Source organism: Phyllobates terribilis, unplaced genomic scaffold (assembly GCF_046119375.1).
Source record: "Phyllobates terribilis strain yellow unplaced genomic scaffold, ASM4611937v1 Scaffold_3__8_contigs__length_932513732, whole genome shotgun sequence".
NCBI lineage: Eukaryota > Metazoa > Chordata > Amphibia > Anura > Dendrobatidae > Phyllobates > Phyllobates terribilis.
The window spans coordinates 280,011,566-280,033,750 of record NW_027362763.1 but is presented as its reverse complement, the minus strand read 5'-3'; the positions used below and the strand labels follow the sequence as shown (position 1 = coordinate 280,033,750).

General features: G+C 38.3%; 1 protein-coding gene across 1 annotated transcript in view; it reads left to right on the top strand.

Annotated features, from left to right (window-relative positions):
* The first annotated feature begins 1,263 nt into the window (after positions 1-1,263).
* BCHE (butyrylcholinesterase) overlaps positions 1,264-22,185 on the top strand; it is a 208,874-nt gene continuing 187,952 nt past the window's right edge. The window contains exons 1-2 of the mRNA XM_073674820.1: positions 1,264-1,454; positions 5,082-6,616. Of these exons, the coding sequence (XP_073530921.1) occupies positions 5,091-6,616 (1,526 nt within the window). The 5' untranslated portion in view covers positions 1,264-1,454; positions 5,082-5,090. The remainder of the gene's footprint in view (positions 1,455-5,081; positions 6,617-22,185) is intronic.

Below are 22,185 nucleotides of genomic sequence, written 5' to 3'. Positions count from 1 at the left end.
TTATATATCTAACAAGAGAAGACGGTATGTAATAGAGACAGGGGGCTATAAATAATCCAAGATTGTCTGAAGGATTTATAACTCACTACAAAATCTGAGGGATCTGCTCCAGAGACAGTGACAATCTTGAGCCACGGCGACTTGATGGATGAACAATCTGGAGGAAGATTGATCTTGGGCAAGCCTAGATAGGTCCTCTCTGCCGCTATCTTTATAGTATCAAGTCATCGGGATGCTGATCTTCCTCTTCATCTTGTTCCTTCTATTCTTCCCACCATGATGTCCTTCTCCAGTGATTGCTCTCTTCGCATAATGTGTCCAAAGTAGTCAAGTCATTGCTTGGTGATCCTTGCTTCAAGCGACATGTCTGGACTGATTTTTTTCAAAATTAATTAAATTTTACACATTTATATAGTTCAAAGTTTGCATATCTGCTGCAAATTGTGTAATAACTGTTCAGTTTTCTGAAACAACCATTCATTTGGATGAAACCAATTTTCAGCTACAGATATTTCTGCTAAAACATGTATAGCATGGGAATTCACTGGCTGAATGAATTCTTTGTTGACCAGCACACAGTTGCAAAATACCTTCCTTTCTAAGCCCCCTTTCCTTTTCACATATAAAACAAATATGTTCATTAAAATTGGTAAAGGACTTAACCTAATATATAACCTTGCAATCTGTTTTTGAAAAAGTCAGTTGGATAAAGTTTTTGATCAGAGGTTAAACCCCTTAACCCTTTGGGACCCATTTGCAGGTATGACCTTGGCCATTCTGTGTTTACTTCATATTTTTTTTTACTTTAGCCTACCATCTTCTTGTCTTCTAGTCTTATGTGTGAAGGATAAGCTATACTTTCAAGACTAGAGACTAAGATATTCAATGAGGACACAAGAGAGTAGAGTCTTCAACAGCCTTCAGGCACCATATTGCAGGGAAAGAGCCCTGAAGCGGCTGATGGCACTCTGGAAAATAAAATGCACAAGAGAGCTGTGGTTTCATGCCAATATTTGTATAATTACATAAAGTCTCAACAAGTGGGAACTGTACGGTTTCTATTAACATGCATGTCATAATTCAGTAATTACAGCTTTGTATAGTAAAATGTATATAATTACTGTTAAACATGTTAAATCAGCGTGTTACTATTTCTCTCTCTGGTTGCATTGGAAAACTGGCTTTTGTTAATCATGTGACAGCATTGTACATTTTTTTTAGCAGTCTGTATAGACAACAAGACTTATGCATAGAGCAGATGTCAGATGGTAAAGTTGTGTTGCTTGCAGATCATGTTGCTACTGCCAAGTCTCGCGAGCTTTAATTCAGACACAGTTTCTATTAATGTCTGTACTATCCAATTTACAGAACTGAGGCAGCAGATTCACTTCTAGGCATTGAACTACTTAAGATCACTTCACTGCTTCAAGCTTAAACTTTGAAACGTTAAAAAGGTAAGTGTTGCTATATTTCTAGATTTCAAAAAGTCTTCCAATCTATGTCCATTTAAATCTGGATGACGGAGAAAATTTCAGATAGAATTAATGCAGTTTTAGTATATATTAAACAGAAAAGACTGTTGTAATCCTGCATCATCTGCTAAAAAGGAGATGAAATAAAATGTACTGTTTTATTTTACTAATCATTGCATTATGTATATGTGTTTGTGTCGATGGGTGACATTCATTTATATAATAATATCTCAAATTTTTTTTTGATATATTTTTGGAGCAATTGCACGAAGCTGCACAGATTTAACTACTATGGTAAAATTATGCATTATGTATTTTACTCAAAATTTTGCATTGCAATATTTTAATAACATAAAACTTAATATTAATTAAAATGATACATATATTTAGTAAATCATTTTTTATAATATGATTTTACACTTATGAACAGGAACCTGTAGCTCTCCAGCTGTTCTGAGATAAAAAGTTACAATTTACCATGAAAGCTGCAGACCTTGACTGGTTGCAGACCTGTACTTTAAGTGGTACAAACATATTAAAAAAAAGAATATTTCAATTCTGTACAATTTCACTTAGATAAGATTCAATTATTGATTTGTTCTGAACATCTGCTAAACTTAATTTTTAAATTAGGATGAAAGATTATTTTATACTTTATAAATGTAAAAGTCTTTAATAAGTAGATAGATAGAAAGATGTGTGTCTACTAATAAGATAAAATAAATAATTTACTGATAAATAAAAAAAACTTCTAAAAACATATACAGGTTATTACCAACCATTTCAAATTAATTTGCTATGATGTTACTTACTGCTTTAATAACTTTATAGAACAAAGTTTTCAAAGTTTTACTTAACAGGGAACTTTGTTTCTAACTTTTCCGTTGTTAAGGTTTCAAGCATGTTACCATACTTGGCTTTATTTATGTTGTCTTTGCTGTATAGTTAAGCCTGCCAAAGAAAAATACGTGTGCTAAAAATAATTAAACAATAACTGGGCAACCTTGTTCTATGTGTTTATTTAGCTGGAAAATATCTTAGAAGTTTCAAGAAATTATAATAAAATGAAATCCCAGAAGCTCTCTTCATTCAAAGACAGACACACAACACTACAGTACATTCCAATTAGCATATGCCATGAATAGATGTATTGTTATGGTAGCTACAATATAACAATTGAACATCAATGCAGCTTTGTGATATATTTTTATAAACACTAGTATATTGCCATTCTATCTCCTTCAGTCAGTTGTTAAGCTGCACTAATTCCTGGTCTATTATCATGTAAAAATATACTTGAACTAAAATAGCACAAGTAATAGGATTAGTGCATCTAATATTAGCGTAAATAAAGTTATTAATATGTAAAGGGCACATGAGGGCAATGGAGCATATTGGAATCGCAGCTTCAAGACAATGCAAGAGATTATATGCTTACAAATAATGACAGATAATGATTTCACTTTCTATTAGTACAATGATGTCCAACAACATGGTCATAGCAATGCAACGTTACAGAAATAATAAGTAAAGTCTGCAGTGATTTATAATACAGCATTAGAGAAGGTACACACATTAAGTATTTGAGTTTTTGATTTTTCCTGCTCAGTTTCTTAACAAAAACTGAAGGATTTCCTAGTGCCAGCAAAGTCATTCAGATTCCTGACGTCTCATGCACATGTTGCTCATTTTTCCTTGCAGCTTTGAAGCAGTTTCAGATCTGCAACATGTCAATTGTTTCAGCGTTTTTGTAGTGTTTTTTTCACTCAATCCAATGCATGGCAAAAAAAAATGCAAGAACACGTTCTATTTTATATTGCATTTTTTCTGCCAATGTTTCAGTATTTGCAGCAGTAAATACTTACCGTGCGCACATACCCTTACACATAAACATTATTGGTAACAGGCATTACACTCTGCGTACAAAGTTCACAGTTTACATTATTATTATTTTTTTTTTATCCCAGCTGTTTTCATTCTCCTTTTGCTTCTTATCCACCTGAGAGAGGATGGAGGAGATGAAAATAGCATAATAATTGATGAAGAAATGGTATTGCTTGTAGCCTAGCTGGTGATTCAGGAATGATTGTAGTGAAATATACAATATTTTAAATTGAATGTAAAATACCACTTAAGCAGAGCAGTTATTAAAACTGCCATAAATGATTGGTAGTTTGAAAAATATGTCTTCTGACATCTGAAGATAGTTTGCATTAGATCAATCAGTTAGAGAAGTTTCCTCTTCCTGGGCCAGAAGCGTCTTCATTTCCTAGGTACTACAAACAGCAGTTATCAACATTGTTGCTAGTTATGATTTTTTAGATATGCACAATTGAAAAATATAAATTATAGTTTTACTGTCATTCATCTTTTTGTGCACTTGCACTAAAAATATGATTTTATCAAACTAGAATAATAATTTTATGAAAAGTGTATCACTAATTACCCTAAACTTAAAGAAGTACTATAGACTTTTGCAAGAGCTACAGAAGTGTGAATATTGGTTAATATGACATTGTGCAATTCACCATCAGAAGGGCATCCAATAATTAATTGCAGAAAAAGATAATCTCAAACCAGATGATATAACGGTCCAAAAGGAATAGTGATAGTATGAATAAACCTGTCACTTATGTTCAGTTTTATTCAATACATATAGATTGCTGTACAATGCATCTTAAAAAGGGTTGTCTTTTTTTTAAATATACATTTCAAAAAGGTACAAAAATATGGCGTTAGCAGAAAATAACAGGAGTTTTCTTTACTACTAATAAAATATATGTTCTAAAAATAAATTCAAAACTTATAGTATAAATAGAAAAGAGTAAATACGTTTAAGCTAAAATAGTTAACAGTAATGTACAAATATGCAACAACCCATTGGCTATATAGTTTTACCAGTCTGAAGCAGTTTATTTATAAGTTACTAGCTGTCATTTACTGTCATTCACTGTCATTTAATGATATTTCAATATTGTGCTCAGTAACACAATAAGATAAGTTAGATTTTATAACTAAAAGCAACATAAATGGAGTTTAAAGAGGTGTTCTTGTATGTTGATATTAATCTTTAGGATAGACCATTCGTAATTAATCATTAAGGCTATAGACTAGATTGATAGGTGGGTCACCCGGCAGCTGGCCGGTGCTCTGGATTGACAGGTCTCTGTCTATGTTTTCATATATTGAGACCTTTAACTCCAGGACAGCGGGCTAGTAGACACCACCGGGGACCTGCCCGTCCGATTAATCTATAGCACAGTCTGATCCATGGCGGCTTTTAATTTATGTTTTACTCTGGAACGTCGCAGCGTTTCAGAGTCGAACATACATGACTGAGGTAAAACACGGAAGGAGTAGCTGAGAAGTGCACATTAAAGCCAAAGTTTTCCATGATGTCAAGAGTGTTAACAATGAGCATTCTGCAAATCCAACAAATCTTCCTTGCTTGGTTTTATACTGTAGGTAATTAACTTAGATCTTTCTTACTGCTGCAGTTTCTTCCACTATGATTGTTAGCTACATGCCAAGTACATTTCCTATTTTTATTATTTTTGCTTTCTTGTTGTTGCAAACATTTGATATAACACATTATTGTATCCATTGCAGTTATCAGTTATGTGGTACAAGCCGACACAAAGAAAGAACATCTCTGTAATCTGCTTCACAGTTATTTATGTGTTTTCCTCAACTGTCTGCAGTTATGATGATGATGATGATGTTGTTCTAACCAAATTTGGAAAAGTAAAAGGACTACAAATATCAGTGTTTTCTAAGACAATTACAGCATTTCTTGGGATACCCTATGCAGAACCACCAATTGGAGCCCTGAGATTTAAAAAACCTGTACCTACCAAACCTTGGACTGAAGTGTGGAATGCTTCAACATATGGCAATTCCTGCTATCAGTATCTTGATCAAACATTCCCTGGATTTTCTGGGGCTGAAATGTGGAATCCAAATACACAATTAAGTGAAGACTGTCTGTATCTTAATATATGGATACCAAGCCCAAAGCCAAGGAATGCAAGTGTTATGGTCTGGATATATGGTGGAGGTTTCGAGACTGGAACTTCTTCCTTAGATATTTATGATGGCAAGTTTTTAGCTCGGAATGAACGTGTTATTGTTGTATCACTGAATTACAGACTAGGGATTTTGGGCTTCTTGGCTTTTCCAGGTAACTCTGAAGCACCAGGAAATATTGGACTGTTTGATCAGAGGTTGGCTTTACAGTGGGTTCATGATAATATTGCAGCATTTGGTGGTAATCCGAAAAGTATAACTATTTTTGGAGAAAGTGCAGGAGGAGCATCTGTCAGTTATCATGTGCTTTCTCCTAAAAGTCATCCATATTTTACAAGAGCCATTATGCAAAGTGGAACGGCAAATGCCCCTTGGGCTGCTATTGACAGCACAGAAGCTCATAATCGAGCTCTGACAATGGCAAATATGTTGAGTTGTTCTTTCAGAAATGAGACAGAAATAATTGCTTGTATTCGGAATAAAACTCCACAGGAAGTCATTGAAAAATCACTTTCTATTCTATCACACAGATCATTCATGGAAATGAACTTTATTCCAACAGTTGATGGAGATTTTCTCACTGATTTACCGAAAAATCTTTTGCATCTTGGGCAACTTAAAAAAAATACACAGATACTAACAGGAGTTAATAAAGATGAAGGGTCATATTTCTTAGTTTATCAGTTACCAGGGTTTAGCAAAGATCATGACAGTTTTATAAATAGAACTCAGTTTCAAGAAAGTGTAAAACTAGCTTTTCCCAAAGTTACTGAGCTTGCAGTTGACTCTATAATTTTTCACTACACAAATTGGGAAGATGAACAGAATCTAGTTCTTAATCGCGATGCCATGGATGATATTGTTGGAGATTACAATTTTATATGTCCTCTGCTGGAATTCACAAAGAGAAATTCAGAACTTGGAAACAAAGCCTATTTATACTTCTTCAACCATAGATCATCAAAGCTAGCATGGCCAGGCTGGATGGGAGTTGTACATGGCTATGAAATTGAATTTGTTTTTGGAGTTCCAATGTACAGGAGACTCAATTATACAAAAGAGGAAGAAACACTGAGTCGAAATGTAATGAGATTTTGGGCCAATTTTGCAAAAACTGGGTAAGTTTGATTTTCTTCTCAAAAAAGTTAAAATAATTTAATTCTGCTGTAATAATTTTTTTAACTGAATTTGAAGAGTCTAAAATTATGTCTATTAACAATAGGAATATAATTATTATCCTTATTTTAGTCTAAGTATTCTGTGGATGTTTGCAATGTACTTGGCAGTAAAGCATGGTCTCAATATGCACATTTTTTATAGATTTCGCTTAGTTTGTCTTTAGAGCTTCACACATTGCAAACCACGGTATGATTTCTGCAGACTTTCAAAAATTATGACAAAAATGGTGTGATTCTGAAAAAAATCACTTAAAAAGCATACCATCTTTTGCAATGTATTAACTCTGCCTTATACACTAACTAATAGGATGAAAGCTTCAGCTGTTCTTGATAAAAAAAAGAATACCTGCATGCTGTTTCCATGATATTATATTCAGCCTATAATATCTATGTTTTGGTATATTTTATATGAACCTGGATATTTTGAATATATGTAGTATATGTATTTATGATGTTTGGAAAATGTTCTATCTTGTTTTCATCAAATGTGTATCAACACACAATGTTGCACATGCTGTAGTAAAATGGTAAGATTTATTGTACAAAATCTATTCATCTGTCATATCTATCATCTATCTATCTATTTATCTATCAACACTTCTTACTATTTAAAACATACTCCTGACTTTAGCCAACATAATCTGTGATTACGTATCATTGCCAAAGATATTTACAGAAAATACATTAATAGAAGTGTCATTTTTTATAACCAATAGCATAGCTTTAAAATTCACAGCAATCACAGTTCACAGCAATCACAGTTGCAACTGGTCACTATTATTCCTATAATCCAGGGGTCTCCAAGAATTCCTCTGCCATATCAGGTCGATCAGGACCCAGGACACTATTCCTGAGGCTAGCTACTGGCAGGACATTATATATGGCAACATAAGCATGGTTTTTACACTAACTGGTGTCAGGACCTTCATGTATGGCATTGAAGTTAAGAGACGAGAGATGAGCTAATTTGTTTGAGAATAATTTAATCCTTCTTGAATTTTACAAAATTTTTGTTTATTCCTGAATCCAAAGACTTTGCAATTTGCTTTGTGCGAATTCAGCAAAATGGCATCCAGTTGTAATACCCTCCATGTAAATATAAATATCAGGATCATGCAAAATTATAGTAGGTATATGTCCCCTAAATTTAGTTTACTTTAGAATTGTTTGAAAAAATTTAGATATGATAATATTGTAGGTTTATTAGTAAAGATTAGCAGATAGATCCAGAAAGTATCAAGCTCAAGTCGAATTTCCTGAAATTTACGGTTTCATGTGAATTTGAACATGTTGAGATTTTAGTAGGGTTCCCCTTCTTTCTTAGATCTGCAATGTGTAATCTCTTATGATCAACATGGTCCTCTCTCTGTATCTCCCTCCTGTAGTGTGAGCTCTTATGGTCGGCAGGTTCTCTCTCTTTATTTCTTTCTTTCTATCTCCTTTCCTCCAAGTGTATTTTCTGAGCAATTTCAAACTTTCTACTGTTGAGATTCATGAAAATTTATTGATCACAAATCAAATTTTTGTGAAAAATTTGTCTAAGCAGGCAAATATGAATTTCAAAAGATCTGCTTATCTTTATTTACTAGTTCTAAAATACTGAATTGTGCTTCATAAAATGGTCAGCTCTGCTACATATAATTCAAGAATTAATAATATATTGTATGTGTATAAGTGTTAACTCTATCTAGCCACAAACACCAAAGAAAAATCATTTAAGAGGTTAATGCTGACCATTCATTAAATATTGGATATTGGTTTTATAGTTAAAGCTATAAATACATTCTGGACATAGAAGCTGAGATTTCCACTTACATTCCAGAAAGAGAGGTTTGAATTGACTTGACAGCTTGCATTTCTGAATAAGAGTTTACCAATAAAGACATCATCTCAATCCAATTAGCTGTTAATTTGGTCTCAATACATTGAATTTTCTCCATTTTGGTTAATACAATATAAACTGGCATGATTATGAAACATTTTTAAGAAAACAAATAATAAATATTAATATATATCTGTGTTCTTGTGCCTAAGCAACTATTTCTTAAAAGGCCAATTTCAAATAGTCGAAAAATTGAAATATTTTAGAGAATGTATTGTGAGTTCAATACCTGGACCTCCTATGATTCTACTAAACAGAACATAGACCCCCATAGAACCAACCAGCTATTATTCCTGTTCATCTACAGTATACATGCATCCAAAGAACTAAGGAAAAGATCTAAGTATTGCACAAGTAATATGAACACTAATATATGGCAAACTTCTTCCCATCTGTTTTTGCATACTTGATTAGAGACCTTCAACGCTAAGAAAAAATCACATTTATGGCATCTGTTTGATCTGTTTGATGTTACTGTAAAAGTCAGAAGGCCGGTAAAACCTTGGATTTACCTGTCAATCTGGACATTTACCGAGGCCGTCGGTAAAAACTCAAAATGAAAAGTAAAATTGGACTTTTACCTGTGAAGTCTTTTCACATCACTGTATATCAATTTATACTAGATTTTCTTGTTGTAATTTTTGCAATTTTTATATTTTTTTCAATAAAATTTAAATTTTTATTATTTGGAGGTCGTGATTTCTTAATTTTATTGATAATATAGTAGGAGTCCTCTATTTTTTTCTATGATTGTGGTCCAGATATATATTTTTCTCAAATCTTTTTAGCCTTTGTCTGGCTAATAGAATCCAATTGACATACTTAGCATGTACTTCTCGGTGTAAATTCTAAATGTAAGTCAAAGATTTGTTATGAAAAGAGTCTATGAAAGAATATTGTACATATGTGCTCAAATAAGACAGAGATGAGCGGATCAGACAAAATTTGAATTTGCCAATTCACAACAATTTTACTGGGAAATCTGAATCTCAGAGAAGTTATTCTCTGCAAAATTAATGTCCCTTATTATGCTCCAGGGTATATCCATGCCCCAGAGTATTAAAAAATAAGATGTAAAAAATTAAAATTCTTACAGAGAATTCTAGCGTTTTATAGAATCATAGAATGTTAGAGTTGGATGGGACCTCCAGGGTCATCTGGTCCAACCCCCTGCTCAATGTAGAATTCATTAAACCATCTCAGACAGATGGCTGTCTAGTCTCTGTTTGAAGATTTCCATTGAAGGAGAACTCACCTCCTCTGGCAGCCTGTTCCCCTTGTTAATCACCTTCACTGTCAAAAGGTTTTTTCTAATATCTAATCTGTATCTTCTCCCATTCAGTTTCATCCCATTGCTTGTTGTCTTTCTTTGTGCAAATGAGAACAAAGCTAATCCCTCTACAATGTGACATCCCTCCAGATATTTGTAGACTGCTATTAAGTCTCCTCTTCACTTTTGCAAGCTAAACATTCCCAAATCCTCTAACCGTTCCTCATGGGACATTGCTTGCAGAGCAGTCACCAGTCTGGTTACTCTTCTCTGAACTTGTTCCAGTTTCTTCATGTCTTTTTTAAGATGTGGTGCCCAGAACTTGACATGGTATTCCAGATAAAGCCTGACCAAAGAAAAGTAGAGGGTGATTTGTGTCGTCATTTTCTGAGAACAAATAACTTTTTTATTTTGTTTTAATGAAGATAACATAGCTGCATGACTGCTTCTTTTTGGTGAGGTAAGCTGTAGTTTTAATGGGTACCATCTTGTAGTACATATAACTATTTATGCTCTGTTCATTACATTTGTTTGGGGAAGTGGAGTATCAGAAAAACAGCAATACTGGTGTGTTTATCATTTTTCTTAAAGGTGTTTACAGCTTAGTCAATTCATTTTCTATTTTAATGGGACTTTTATTAGTGGGAGTGATAATAAATAAGAGTTTTTATTTATATTTGGATTGGAAAAAGGAAAATGATTTAAACTTATGTTTTTTTTCTTTAAAATATATTTTTATTTTTTTAATCTTCTTCTACACATTTTTGTTGCCTTAAAAATGTGAACCTGTGATTATTTATTTGCTTGTAAATTATACTACTATACTTTACAATTGCAGCATAAAGTAAAAAAGCATGAGAACCTATGAAGGTCATAGGAGCACCTGTCTTCACGGTGACATATCACCATATTTCCCCAGCTGCTATAGTATTGGCATCTAAATGTTCATTATAGTTAAAGCAAATCTGAATGCAAGCTTAATCTTACTTTTGTAGATCAGGATCAGCTCCACACACCTCAACCTGGTACATGACAGATTAAGCCATTACGATGTGTAGATTAAATATTGGACATACATTGTTTCCAATGAAATAGTTTTGAAAAACACTTCAATTCATTATATAAAGATAAAAATAATGGAAATACTTATTTAAATGTATAAAATTCTTGTTCTCAATTTTGATGAAGCCAATTGATGCTCAGCATTGTGTGGGAAAAACATACTCTTTTAGGACAAATTGGGTCATGCATTGTGATTTTATGTATACCCTTTCCCTCTATCCTCTCCTATCCCTAAGTTGAACTTGGACATCTATCTTTTTTCAACCCATCTATATAATAAAATACTGTACATTTTGTATAATGAATAATATAATACAATGGTACCAAAATACTATACAATTGATCAAATGAAATATGGAAACATAATCAAATATATAAAACTTTCAATAAATATTTTATTAGACAAAATGTTTCACTTGTCGACTTGTATAAAAAAAATTGTTTCCTATTTTTAAATTACATTTTACAGCATAGCAGCTTTTAAAAGAAAATATATTCATATTTTTATGCTGTTAGTGATGTATTTATATCTTATCTCAGCTGACTGCAGCATCAATCTTGCTTAATAAGGAGTGGAACAAAGCGTCTTTGTGAAATTAATGAAGAAGTTCATAAAAAGAAACATGGCTATGACCCAAAAGAGTTTATGTCCGACAAACCACAAAGTAACTTACACCCTTCCTACTGCTTGAAAAAGAAATGTTATGTTTTCTCTTAACATATGTTGCCAAGACACTAATCAACTAAAGGAAAACTGATAGAATCCAGCATGATGACAGTAGGCTGGAAACTTTAGCCATGCTATAAAGTATCTTCAGTTGACTTTTCCTTCCTTAGTCACATAGTAACAAAATACGATCATGGCTGCTAGAGAAAGATAAAGATGCTTCTGTGCATTTTTAATAAAACTGCAATAAAACTGCAAAGACTGATTACTAAAGTGAAATAAATATTAATTATATATTAATAATGCCCAAATTAATGTGTCACAATAGTATTTCGAAATGATCAGACCTTTAGTAAAGGCTAATGAATAACATTGTTACAGTATAAACGATATGGAGACCCAATTGAATAATGAGACATACATAATGATTAATGTAAGTCTTTACGGATAAAGAAAAATGTAATAGAAACACAATATATATACATCAATCCTAAGATACAGACTGTATAGTGTATAGTATTTATTTAGAAAGGAAATCAGTCCGGAGGATAATTTCAATGTGGCAAGGACAATATACTATATAAGTATATATCTCTACATATTGTAAGGCAGCGCTCGTCATCATACTGGGGGTAACTCGCTTCGCTGCGTCAATCAATGCACACGTGCAATGTCTTTACGTTTTTCACACAGTGTTGCAGTTTATTATGGCACTTCATAAACCGCTGTTCACACACAGTTCATTTTAGTCCGCCACCGGCAGGGTTACACACATAAACAATTCATGAGCCAAGTGGCACACCGGCCCACTTGCTCCAGGGTACAGCTTACGGCAAGGTAATAAAGTAGCAATGTTCATATCACAATGTCCATATAGCACCGGGTATTACCTTTGCCGGGTATAGCTGTCTCAGTCCGTTACTCTGCCACCACTGTGGCTCTGCGGCTTCCCAGGTGTGGGTCTCCAGCCGTCGTTCCGTCTAAGGCTACTGGTATGTCTCCACTCAAATCCAGCCTGCGCCTTTCAGGACTCTTCCACAAGCCGGCTTTCCCTCAAAGGCCACTGACATCCATGCATCGGATCCAGGCTTGGCCTTTCAGGCTGCCAGGCTTCACTCTCGGCCTCACTAGGCCTCTCACAAACGGTATCACGGTATCCCACACACATGGGGAACAGGCCTCACGCCTCACACCGAACACACCTGTCTCAAATTAAGCAGGTTTATATATGCTGTGCACAGACAGCCACATACTGACAGGACCTTGCTGATGTCACAGTCATGTGATCAGTCAGCTGTGTGTATAGGTCCTGTGTGCTGTCCCAGTCATGTATACAGAGCTTTACTGTGCATGCAGGACCTGGGTGATGTCACAGTCATGTGACCAGTCAGATAAAGGGGAAGGTACATGGTCCGGTAAGCACATCCTGGACCATTTACAGTAATGCTAGCAACCTGCTGCATTACATATCCCCCCCCTCTGTTCAAACTTGTGGGGTTGAACACATAATATACACAATAACATTATAACCCCCAGCTCACAGAGACCATGAACTTTACAATTGTGCTACTCAGCCCCTGGAACCTTAGTCAATGACATTAGCCCATTCTTTAGGGACCTACCATTTGTCACTGTCACTGACTTCGTCAGGTCACCTTTCCGGGTCGTAACTTTGTCAGGTCTCCCCCGCTCCCAGCGGTCAGTTGTAACCTTGTCAGGTCTCCCCCGCTCCCAGCGGTCAATCAAAACCCTGTCAGGTCTTCCCCGCTCCCAGCGGTCAATACAGCAGTGCGACTCACATGCCCTGTTATCTAAGGTCCGGTTCGACTCCGTACTGTCCTGTCCTCTATTGGGTCGTTTGTACGGGCTGCTCAAACCTGAGTTACTGGAGGTCTCACTACCTCTAAACCCACGCCCACTACTCTCAGGACATCTTGAAAGGTCCCTAACTTTAGCTGTAGCTGTTCTGTTATTTAGGGGGCCCTTTCTCTGTCGGGTCTCACTATTTCTAGACGGCTCCCATCTTCTGCTGCTCAGATGATACTGTCTATCTACTCGCAGTCTAGCGAGATTCAATTGTTCTACCTCCTGCAGGTAGGTCACTCGGTACTCAATCAGCATGCGTATATATTCTAGGCTTTCTTCTGTTCCTACAGTGGAGAAGGACACCATGCCGTCTTCGTCTGGTATCCAGTCCTGATGATCACGTGGACTGCTTACTTTCACCACACCAGACTTCTTGACCATCATCTGCATGGCTCGACCGCTTCTCCCAATGAGCTTTCTCACCAGAACATGAGGCACCCGGATGACCTCTTCACGCATACTGTGAGCTTTTCTCCTAAGCTCCAGTTGCCTAACGGATTGTTCCGTCTTCAACCGGAGAAACCGCTTCGTACGAATACATCGCCAGTGCATGTCACTTAGGATAGCCACCCACTTCACTGTGACTTCGGTCGTGGACAGGACCACCAGCTGTTTAGCTTTTGAGGTCAGGTACACCTTACAGGCTCCCACGGCTTTCTTAAACTCCTCATGCACGAACTCACGGGTGCATTCTTCCCTCAAGTCCTCGGGTACATCTACGAGGCACTTGTACCGAGACGTTTCGGTCTCACCAGTGGTTTCCAGACGATCAACCAGCTCAGGTTTCAGGGACAACTGACTTCCAGCTTCTTCACCCTGGATGCTTCCCCTGAGCTGACTCACAACTACCACTTCACAACTTTTCGTCTTGACCACCTCCACTTCACCTTTATCTTCCAACACCATACTCTTAGCTCTCCTCAGGTCTACCTTCTCATGGTCTAAGGGAGTAAGTGCAACTTGTTTGCCTTTTCCCTTCTCCAAGGAGACCTCGTTCACCATGTGACACTTTGCTAGGCGACCTTTGAGCTCCAAAACTTCTCCTTCCAGCTCAATTACTCGCCTCTCAGCGGCCCGTCTCTGAAGCTCTTCCTGCTTCAACTGCTCTTCCAGCAGCAGAGCTCTCTCAGACCTCTCCGTCTCCAATGTGCCCACTCGGCTCTCAATGGCCAGTCTCTCACGCTTCTCTTGCGTCCACTGGGTTTGTAGCAACTCCTTGAGCTCCCTGATCTCGGCTCTTACTTCCACCGAATCATCCAAGCTCGCATCACTCGAGGAGGTATCTGCTTCACACCTCCCCTCACCAGCGGCCAACTCCTGGCCCTGGTCTGTGGATTCTCCGACAGACTCCTCCATCTTTTTCCACTCAGCTTCCATCTTGCTGACTGTTTCTTTAAGGTACGTCTCCGCCTTCTGGAGAGCATCACAGGACATCTGTAGCTCCTTCACCTGAGCTTCCAGATCTAGGGTCTTTCCCCGGAGACCATCATTCTCCTCACGGGTGTCTTGCAGAGTGGTCTCAACCGCTTGGCGCACTTGCTCTGCACCCACCTTATCCTCCTCTAGTTTTTCCTTCACCTTGAGGAGATCCTCATAATCTCTCTTACTCTGTTGCAGTTCCCTACTGCGTTCACCACACTCCTTCTTGAAGTCACACAGCTCCTGGTTGAGCTGTTTGCGCAGTCGTTCTAGGATTTGTTCGCGTTCAGAAACACCATTCTGCCGCGCCTCCTTCTCAATCTTCAACTGCAAAACCTCTTCCTGGATTTTGCGGCGGTCCTCCTTAATTGCGTAGAACATTGCCTTCCACTGGTTAATTTCCTCGTTGCTTCCCTTTAGATCTCGCTGTAAGTCCTTCACAAGCTGGTGTATTTTCTGCTGTTCAGACTCCAGAATCAACTGGATTGAGGACACGTTCCCCAGGTTTCCACATAATTGCTGCCCGTCACTCTGACCCTGCTGGCCGATAGGTTCCAGCTCTTGGTCACGACTGGCCGCCTCCCCTTCCAGGGCTGTCAGATCCTTCTGACTCGGTACCGTACCGGAGGTTGCTACTGGCAACGTCACCTCCTCTTCTACCTCTAATGGAGGATCCACACTTGAAGCAAAGGCACACAGTACTACCCTCTCTTTATTTTTATTTTCAGCCAAGTCTACAGGAGCAACCTTTTTGTGGCCCTTGCGCCGTCTACGAGATGGGGACTCTCTCACCTCGTCTAGCCCCTCCTGACTGAACTCACTTTTTACTTTAATAGTGTCACAGTCAGCTACGGGGTCTGTGTCACTACCCATGGTGTTGTGGACTAACAGGTCACCTCCCACTTTGACGTCACCCCCTTCTACTGGAGTTACCCCGTTATCAACGGTCACATTGTCATTTTTAGGAGGCACCAACCCACCACCAGTAACAATTTTCAGTTTTCTACACTCCACACTCTTGTGAAAATCCGCCCCTTTTTTAGACTCCACCCCCTTTTAACAACCACATCGGCAGGGTAATTTTTACACAAAAAATCAGCAGTAGTCTTAGGACTCAGTTCACAACATCTCTTACCACCTGCCCGGGCACTCTGGGACAACACTGGCGCCCCCGGAGAGTCCATAGAATGGTCCACTGCCGCCATTCCATATGGTGCCCACAGCTCCTGCGGTTCCTGCACCATGTCCAGTAAAAGTTTCCCAAATACCTGCTCCGGTCCCAACCGGCCCTTCAACCGCTCAATAGCTCCAGACAGATCTGCTGCTTTGCTCACAGCCATCGCGGTACACTGTTCACACTAGCACTTCATCGCTCTCCCGGAAAAATTTTCGTGGCCCCACCAAGCCACCGCAAAACCGGGTTTGAATGCGATGAGAATCTTCGCAACCCCGCCGAGTTGCCGCAAGATGCTTTATACTTCGTGAGCCCCGCCGAGCCACAGCAAACCAGGTTTGAGTGCGACGCCAATCTTCGCAACCCCGCCGAGTTGCCGCAAGATGCTTTATCCACACTCGTCGTCCTGTGCCGTTGCCCCTAGCAACCGGGGTTGTCGTTGCCACTAGCAACCGGGCTGCCGTTGCCCGCATTCTCCACCATATGTAAGGCAGCGCTCGTCATCATACTGGGGGTAACTCGCTTCGCTGCGTCAATCAATGCACACGTGCAATGTCTTTACGTTTTTCACACAGTGTTGCAGTTTATTATGGCACTTCATAAACCGCTGTTCACACACAGTTCATCTTAGTCCGCCACCGGCAGGTTTACACACATAAACAATTCATGAGCCAAGTGGCACACCGGCCCACTTGCTCCAGGGTACAGCTTACGGCAAGGTAATAAAGTAGCAATGTTCATATCACAATGTCCATATAGCACCGGGTATTACCTTTGCCGGGTATATCTGTCTCAGTCCATTACTCTGCCACCACTGTGGCTCTGCGGCTTCCCAGGTGGGGGTCTCCAGCCGTCGTTCCATCTAAGGCTACTGGTATGTCTCCACTCACATCCAGCCTGCGCCTTTCAGGACTCTTCCACAAGCCGGCTTTCCCTCAAAGGCCACTGACATCCATGCATCGGATCCAGGCTTGGCCTTTCAGGCTGCCAGGCTTCACTCTTGGCCTCACTAGGCCTCTCACAAACGGTATCACGGTATCCCACACACATGGGGAACAGGCCTCACGCCTCACACCGAACACACCTGTCTCAAATTAAGCAGGTTTATATATGCTGTGCACAGACAACCACATACTGACAGGACCTTGCTGATGTCACAGTCATGTGATCAGTCAGCTGTGTGTATAGGTCCTGTGTGCTGTCCCAGTCATGTATACAGAGCTTTACTGTGCATGCAGGACCTGGGTGATGTCACAGTCATGTGACCAGTCAGATAAAGGGGAAGGTACATGGTCCGGTAAGCACATCCTGGACCATTTACAGTAATGCTAGCAACCTGCTGCATTACAATATATAAAGGTATATACATATATACAGTATATAATATATATACATCTATATACATACATACAGTGGTGTGAAAAAGTGTTTTCCCCCTTCCTGATTTCTTATTCTTTTGAATGTCTATCACACTTAAATGTTTCAGATCATGATACAAATTTAAACATTAGAACAGAAATAACACAAGTAAGCACAAAATGCAATTTTTAAATGAAGACCTTAATTATTAAGGGATAAAGAAATCCAAACCTACAGGTCCCTGTGTGAAAAAGTGATTGTCCCCTAAACCTAATAACTGGTTGGGCCACCCTTAGCTGCAACAACTGCAATCAATCGTTTGTGATAACTGGCAATGAGTCTTTTACAACGCTCTGGAGGAATTTTGGCCCATCTTTGCAAAATTGATGTAATTCTGCCACATTGGAGGGTTTCCAAGCATGAAAAGCCTTTTTAAGGTCATGCCATAGCATCTCGATCAGATTAAGGTCAGTACTTTGACAAGCCACTGCAAAGTCTTAATTTTGTTTTTCTTAAGTCATTCAGAGGTGGACTTGCATGTGTGTTTTGGATCATTTTCATGCTGCATAACCCGTGTGCTTCATTTTGAGGTCACGAACAAATGGCCAGACATTCTCTTTCAGGATTTTTTGGTAGACCGCAGAATTCATGGCTCCATTTGCCACAGCAAGTCTTCCAGGTCCGGAAGCAGCAAAACAGCCCCAGACCATCACATTACGAAAATCATATTTTACTGTTGGTTAAATGTTCCTTTTCTGAAATGCTGTGCTACTTCTATTGCAGAAGTAATGGGAAATACACCTTACAAAAAATTACATTTTTTGTCTCATCAGTCCACAGACTATTCTCCCAAATGTCTTGGTGATTGTCAAGAATTTTTCCGGGAAAACTGAGATGGCCCTTTATGTTCTTTTTGCTCAACTCTGTTTTTTGTCTTGAAACTCTGCCATGCATGCCATTTTTGCCCAGTCTCTTTCTTATGGTGGAGTCATGATCATGAACACTGACCTTAACTGAGGCAAGAGAGTCCTGCAGTTCTTTGGATGTTGTTGTGGGGTCTTTTGTGACCTCTTGGATAAGTCGTTGCTGCACTCTTGGGATAATTTTATTCGGACGGCCACTCCTGAGAAGGTTGACCACTGTTCCATGTTTTCGCCATTTGTGAATAATGCCTCTCACTGTGGCTTGCTGGAGTCTCAAAGCTTTGGAAATGGCTTTCTAGACTGATAGATCTCAATTACTTTCTTTCTCATATGTTTCTGAATTTCTTTGGACCACAACACGATGTCTAACTTTTCAGGATCTTTTGCTCTACTTAACTTTGTAAGGCAAATCCTATTTAAATGATTTATGGATTGAGAACGGGTGTGGCAGTAATCAGGCCTGTGTGTGGCTAGGAAAATTGAACTCAGCTTCCGAAAGATGTGATAAACCACTCTTAATTTATGTTTCAGTAGGTGGGCAATCATTTCACACAGGGTCCAGTAGGTTTCAATTTCTATGCCCCTTAATCATAAAGACCTTCATTTAAAAACTGCATTTTTTGTTCTCTTGTGTTATCTTTATCTAATATTAAAATTAGTTTTGTGATCTGAAATATTTAAGTGTGACAAATATGCAAAAGAATAACAAATCAGGAAGGGGCAAAAACTTTTTCACAGTACTATATACAGTACAGACCAAAAGTTTGGACACAGCTTCTCATTTAAAGATTTTTCTGTATTTTCATAACTTTGAAAATTGTACATTCACACTGAAGGCATCAAAACTATAAATTAACACATGTAGAATTATATACTTAACAAAAAAGTGTGAAACAACTGAAAATATGTCTTATATTCTAGGTTCTTCAAAGTAGCCACCTTTTGCTTTGATGACTGCTTTGCACACTCTTGGCATTCTTTTGATGAGCTTCAAGAGGTAATCACCGGAAATGGTTTTCACTTCACAGGTGTGCCCTGTCAGGTTTAATAAGTGGGATTTTTTGCCTTATAAATGGGGTTGGGACCATCAGTTGTGTTGTGTAGAAGTCAGGTGGATACACTGATGATATTCCTACTGAATAGACTGTTAGAATTTGTATTATGGCAAGAAAATAGCAGCTAAGTATAGAAAAACGAGTGGTCATCATTACTTTAAGAAAAGAAAGTCAGTCAGTCCAAAAAATTGGGCAAACTTTGAAAGTGTCCCCAAGTGCAGTTGCAAAAAGCATCTAGCGCTGCAAAGAAACTGGCTCACATGAGGACCGCCCCAGGAAAGGAAGACCAAGGGTCACATCTGCTTCTGAGGATAAGTTTAAGTCAACAGCCTCAGAAATCGCAGGTTAACAGTAGCTCAGATTAGAGACCAGGTCAATGCCACACAGAGTTCTAGCAGCAGACACATCTCTTCAACAACTGTTAAGAGGAGACTTTGTGCAGCAGGCCTTCATGGTTAAATAGCTGCTAGGAAACCACTGCTAAGGACAGGCAACAAGCAGAAGAGACTTGTTTGGGCTAAAGAACACAAGGAATGGACATTAGACCAGTGGAAATCTGTGCTTTGGTCTGATGAGTCCAAATTTGAGATCTTTGGTTCCAACCACCGTGTCTTTGTGTGATGCAGAAAAGGTGAACGGATGGACTCTACATGCCTGGTTCCCACCGAGAAGCTTGGAGGAGAAGGTATGATGGTGTGGGGGTGCTTTGCTAGTGACACTGTTGGGGATTTATTCAAAATTGAAGGCATACTGAACCAGCATGGCTACCACAGCATCGTGCAGCGGCATGCTATTCCATCCGGTTTGCGTTTAGTTGGACCATCTTTTATTTTTCAACTGGACAATGACCCCAAACACACCTCCAGGCTGTGTAAGGGCTATTTGACCAAGAAGGAGAGTGATGGGGTGCTATGCTAGATGACCTGGCCTTCACAGTCACCAGACCTGAATCCAATCGAGATGGTTTGGGGTGAGGTGGACCGCAGAGTGAAGGCAAAAGGACCAACAAGTGCTAAGCATCTCTGGGAATTCCTTCAAGATTGTTGGAAGACCATTTCCGGTGACTACCTCTTGAAGCTCATCAAGAGAATGCCAAGAGTGTGCAAAGCAAAAGGTGCTTACTTTGAAGAACCTTGAATATAAACATATTTTCAGTTGTTTCACACTTTTTTGTTAAGTATATAATTCCACATGTGTTAATTCATAGTTTTTATGCCTTCAGCGTGAATGTACAATTTTCATAGTCATGAAAATACAGAAAAATCTTTAAATGAGAAGGTGTGACCAAACTTTTGGTCTGTACTGTATATATTTATATATATATATATATATATATATATATATATATATATATATATATATAAATATTTACTTTCATTTATTTATTTTTTTTCTTTTTCGTTCATTTTTTCCATTGTAACCAAAAATTTAAAGGAGTCCCAGGTACAGGGTAAAACAGACCACTACAGTTGCATAATAGATTGGCAGAGCTGATTTGGAGTTGCTAGGAACCAGCAGCTCTGCTATGCCAGTCAGAGCCCGATTGATCTTGTGATTGCCAGGTCTCACAGAAGCATCCCATTTGCTGAGGCTTATGTTTGCTGCATAGTACTCTCTGTGTGCTTTTTAGCTGACCAAATGAGAAGACAGAAGCTGTAATAAACAACTTCTGGCTTCTCCTCAGGATCTTCTGCTGAGTCACAGTCTTGCACAGGAGCAAGTGTATTAATCCCACTACATAAATTTACAATGGCACAGGGTTAAAGCCCAGGACTAAGTATAGTAAATTTACAGAGCTTGCTCATTATTAGGTTAAATCATTTTGAAGAGCATCTGTCAGCTGTCCAGTGATGAACAATAGGTATAGTAAAAGTTAAATATAAGCAACTTCCATAAAATAACAATTCTCGAGTGTCTTTTCTTTGAACCCTACAATTTACCTTCCCTGTGTTATTACTCCTGTAAATCAATATAATATGAATGCATATTCAACTTCCTTTATCCATACCCTTTGACCGTGGTGCACATCAATATTCAAGCTACCACAGTCAACTCAGTACAGAGAATAAAGTTGGTCATGCACGTTAGATATTTATTATTCAATCTCACGTTTGGGTAAACCGTGCCCCTTTTATCTAGAGCAGTTATTTTTACCATATTTTTATTTCATCATGCCTTCCCTTAGGCATCTTTTCTCCGGGTATATTTCTATGAAAAGGTGCCAAGAACTGAAATGGATTATTCCAGTTAAGGCCCAACTAATTATTTGTAAATTGGAAGTATTAGCATTAATTCCTTGTCCTGCAAGTTTATGCTTATTTTAATACATGACAATATTCTTACATGCTTATAGACACATAACCCCTAATTGCATATAGTGAGAACAGTGTAATACTATGATTTTTCTTGTGGTGGCAATTCAGAAGATAGTTAATGATGGGTTCACCACTGATTAAGACTATGGTCACAAGAATTTATAATATTGTTAATTAATGTAACATAATGGCTGGACCAGCCATGTATCCTGATCTGAATTCAGTGTCATAAGCACATACAAAGAATAAAGATTTGCAAAGTATCTGAAAAAATGCATGCTATACTGTGACTCCAAATGGCATCTGATTTTTTTTTTGAGCACCAATAGACGATAGACTTGACTGGGCAAGTTTCATCTGGTACATAGAGGAAACTAGTGCATGCTGCAATTTTTTTACCACGGAAATTTGGTCAGTGAAAAAAAATGCTCAAATGCAAAGTACCCATTGGAAAACACTGTGTCTAGTGATGTCTGTGCTCTGTCCGTTTTTCCACAGACAGCCGTCAGACCTAAAA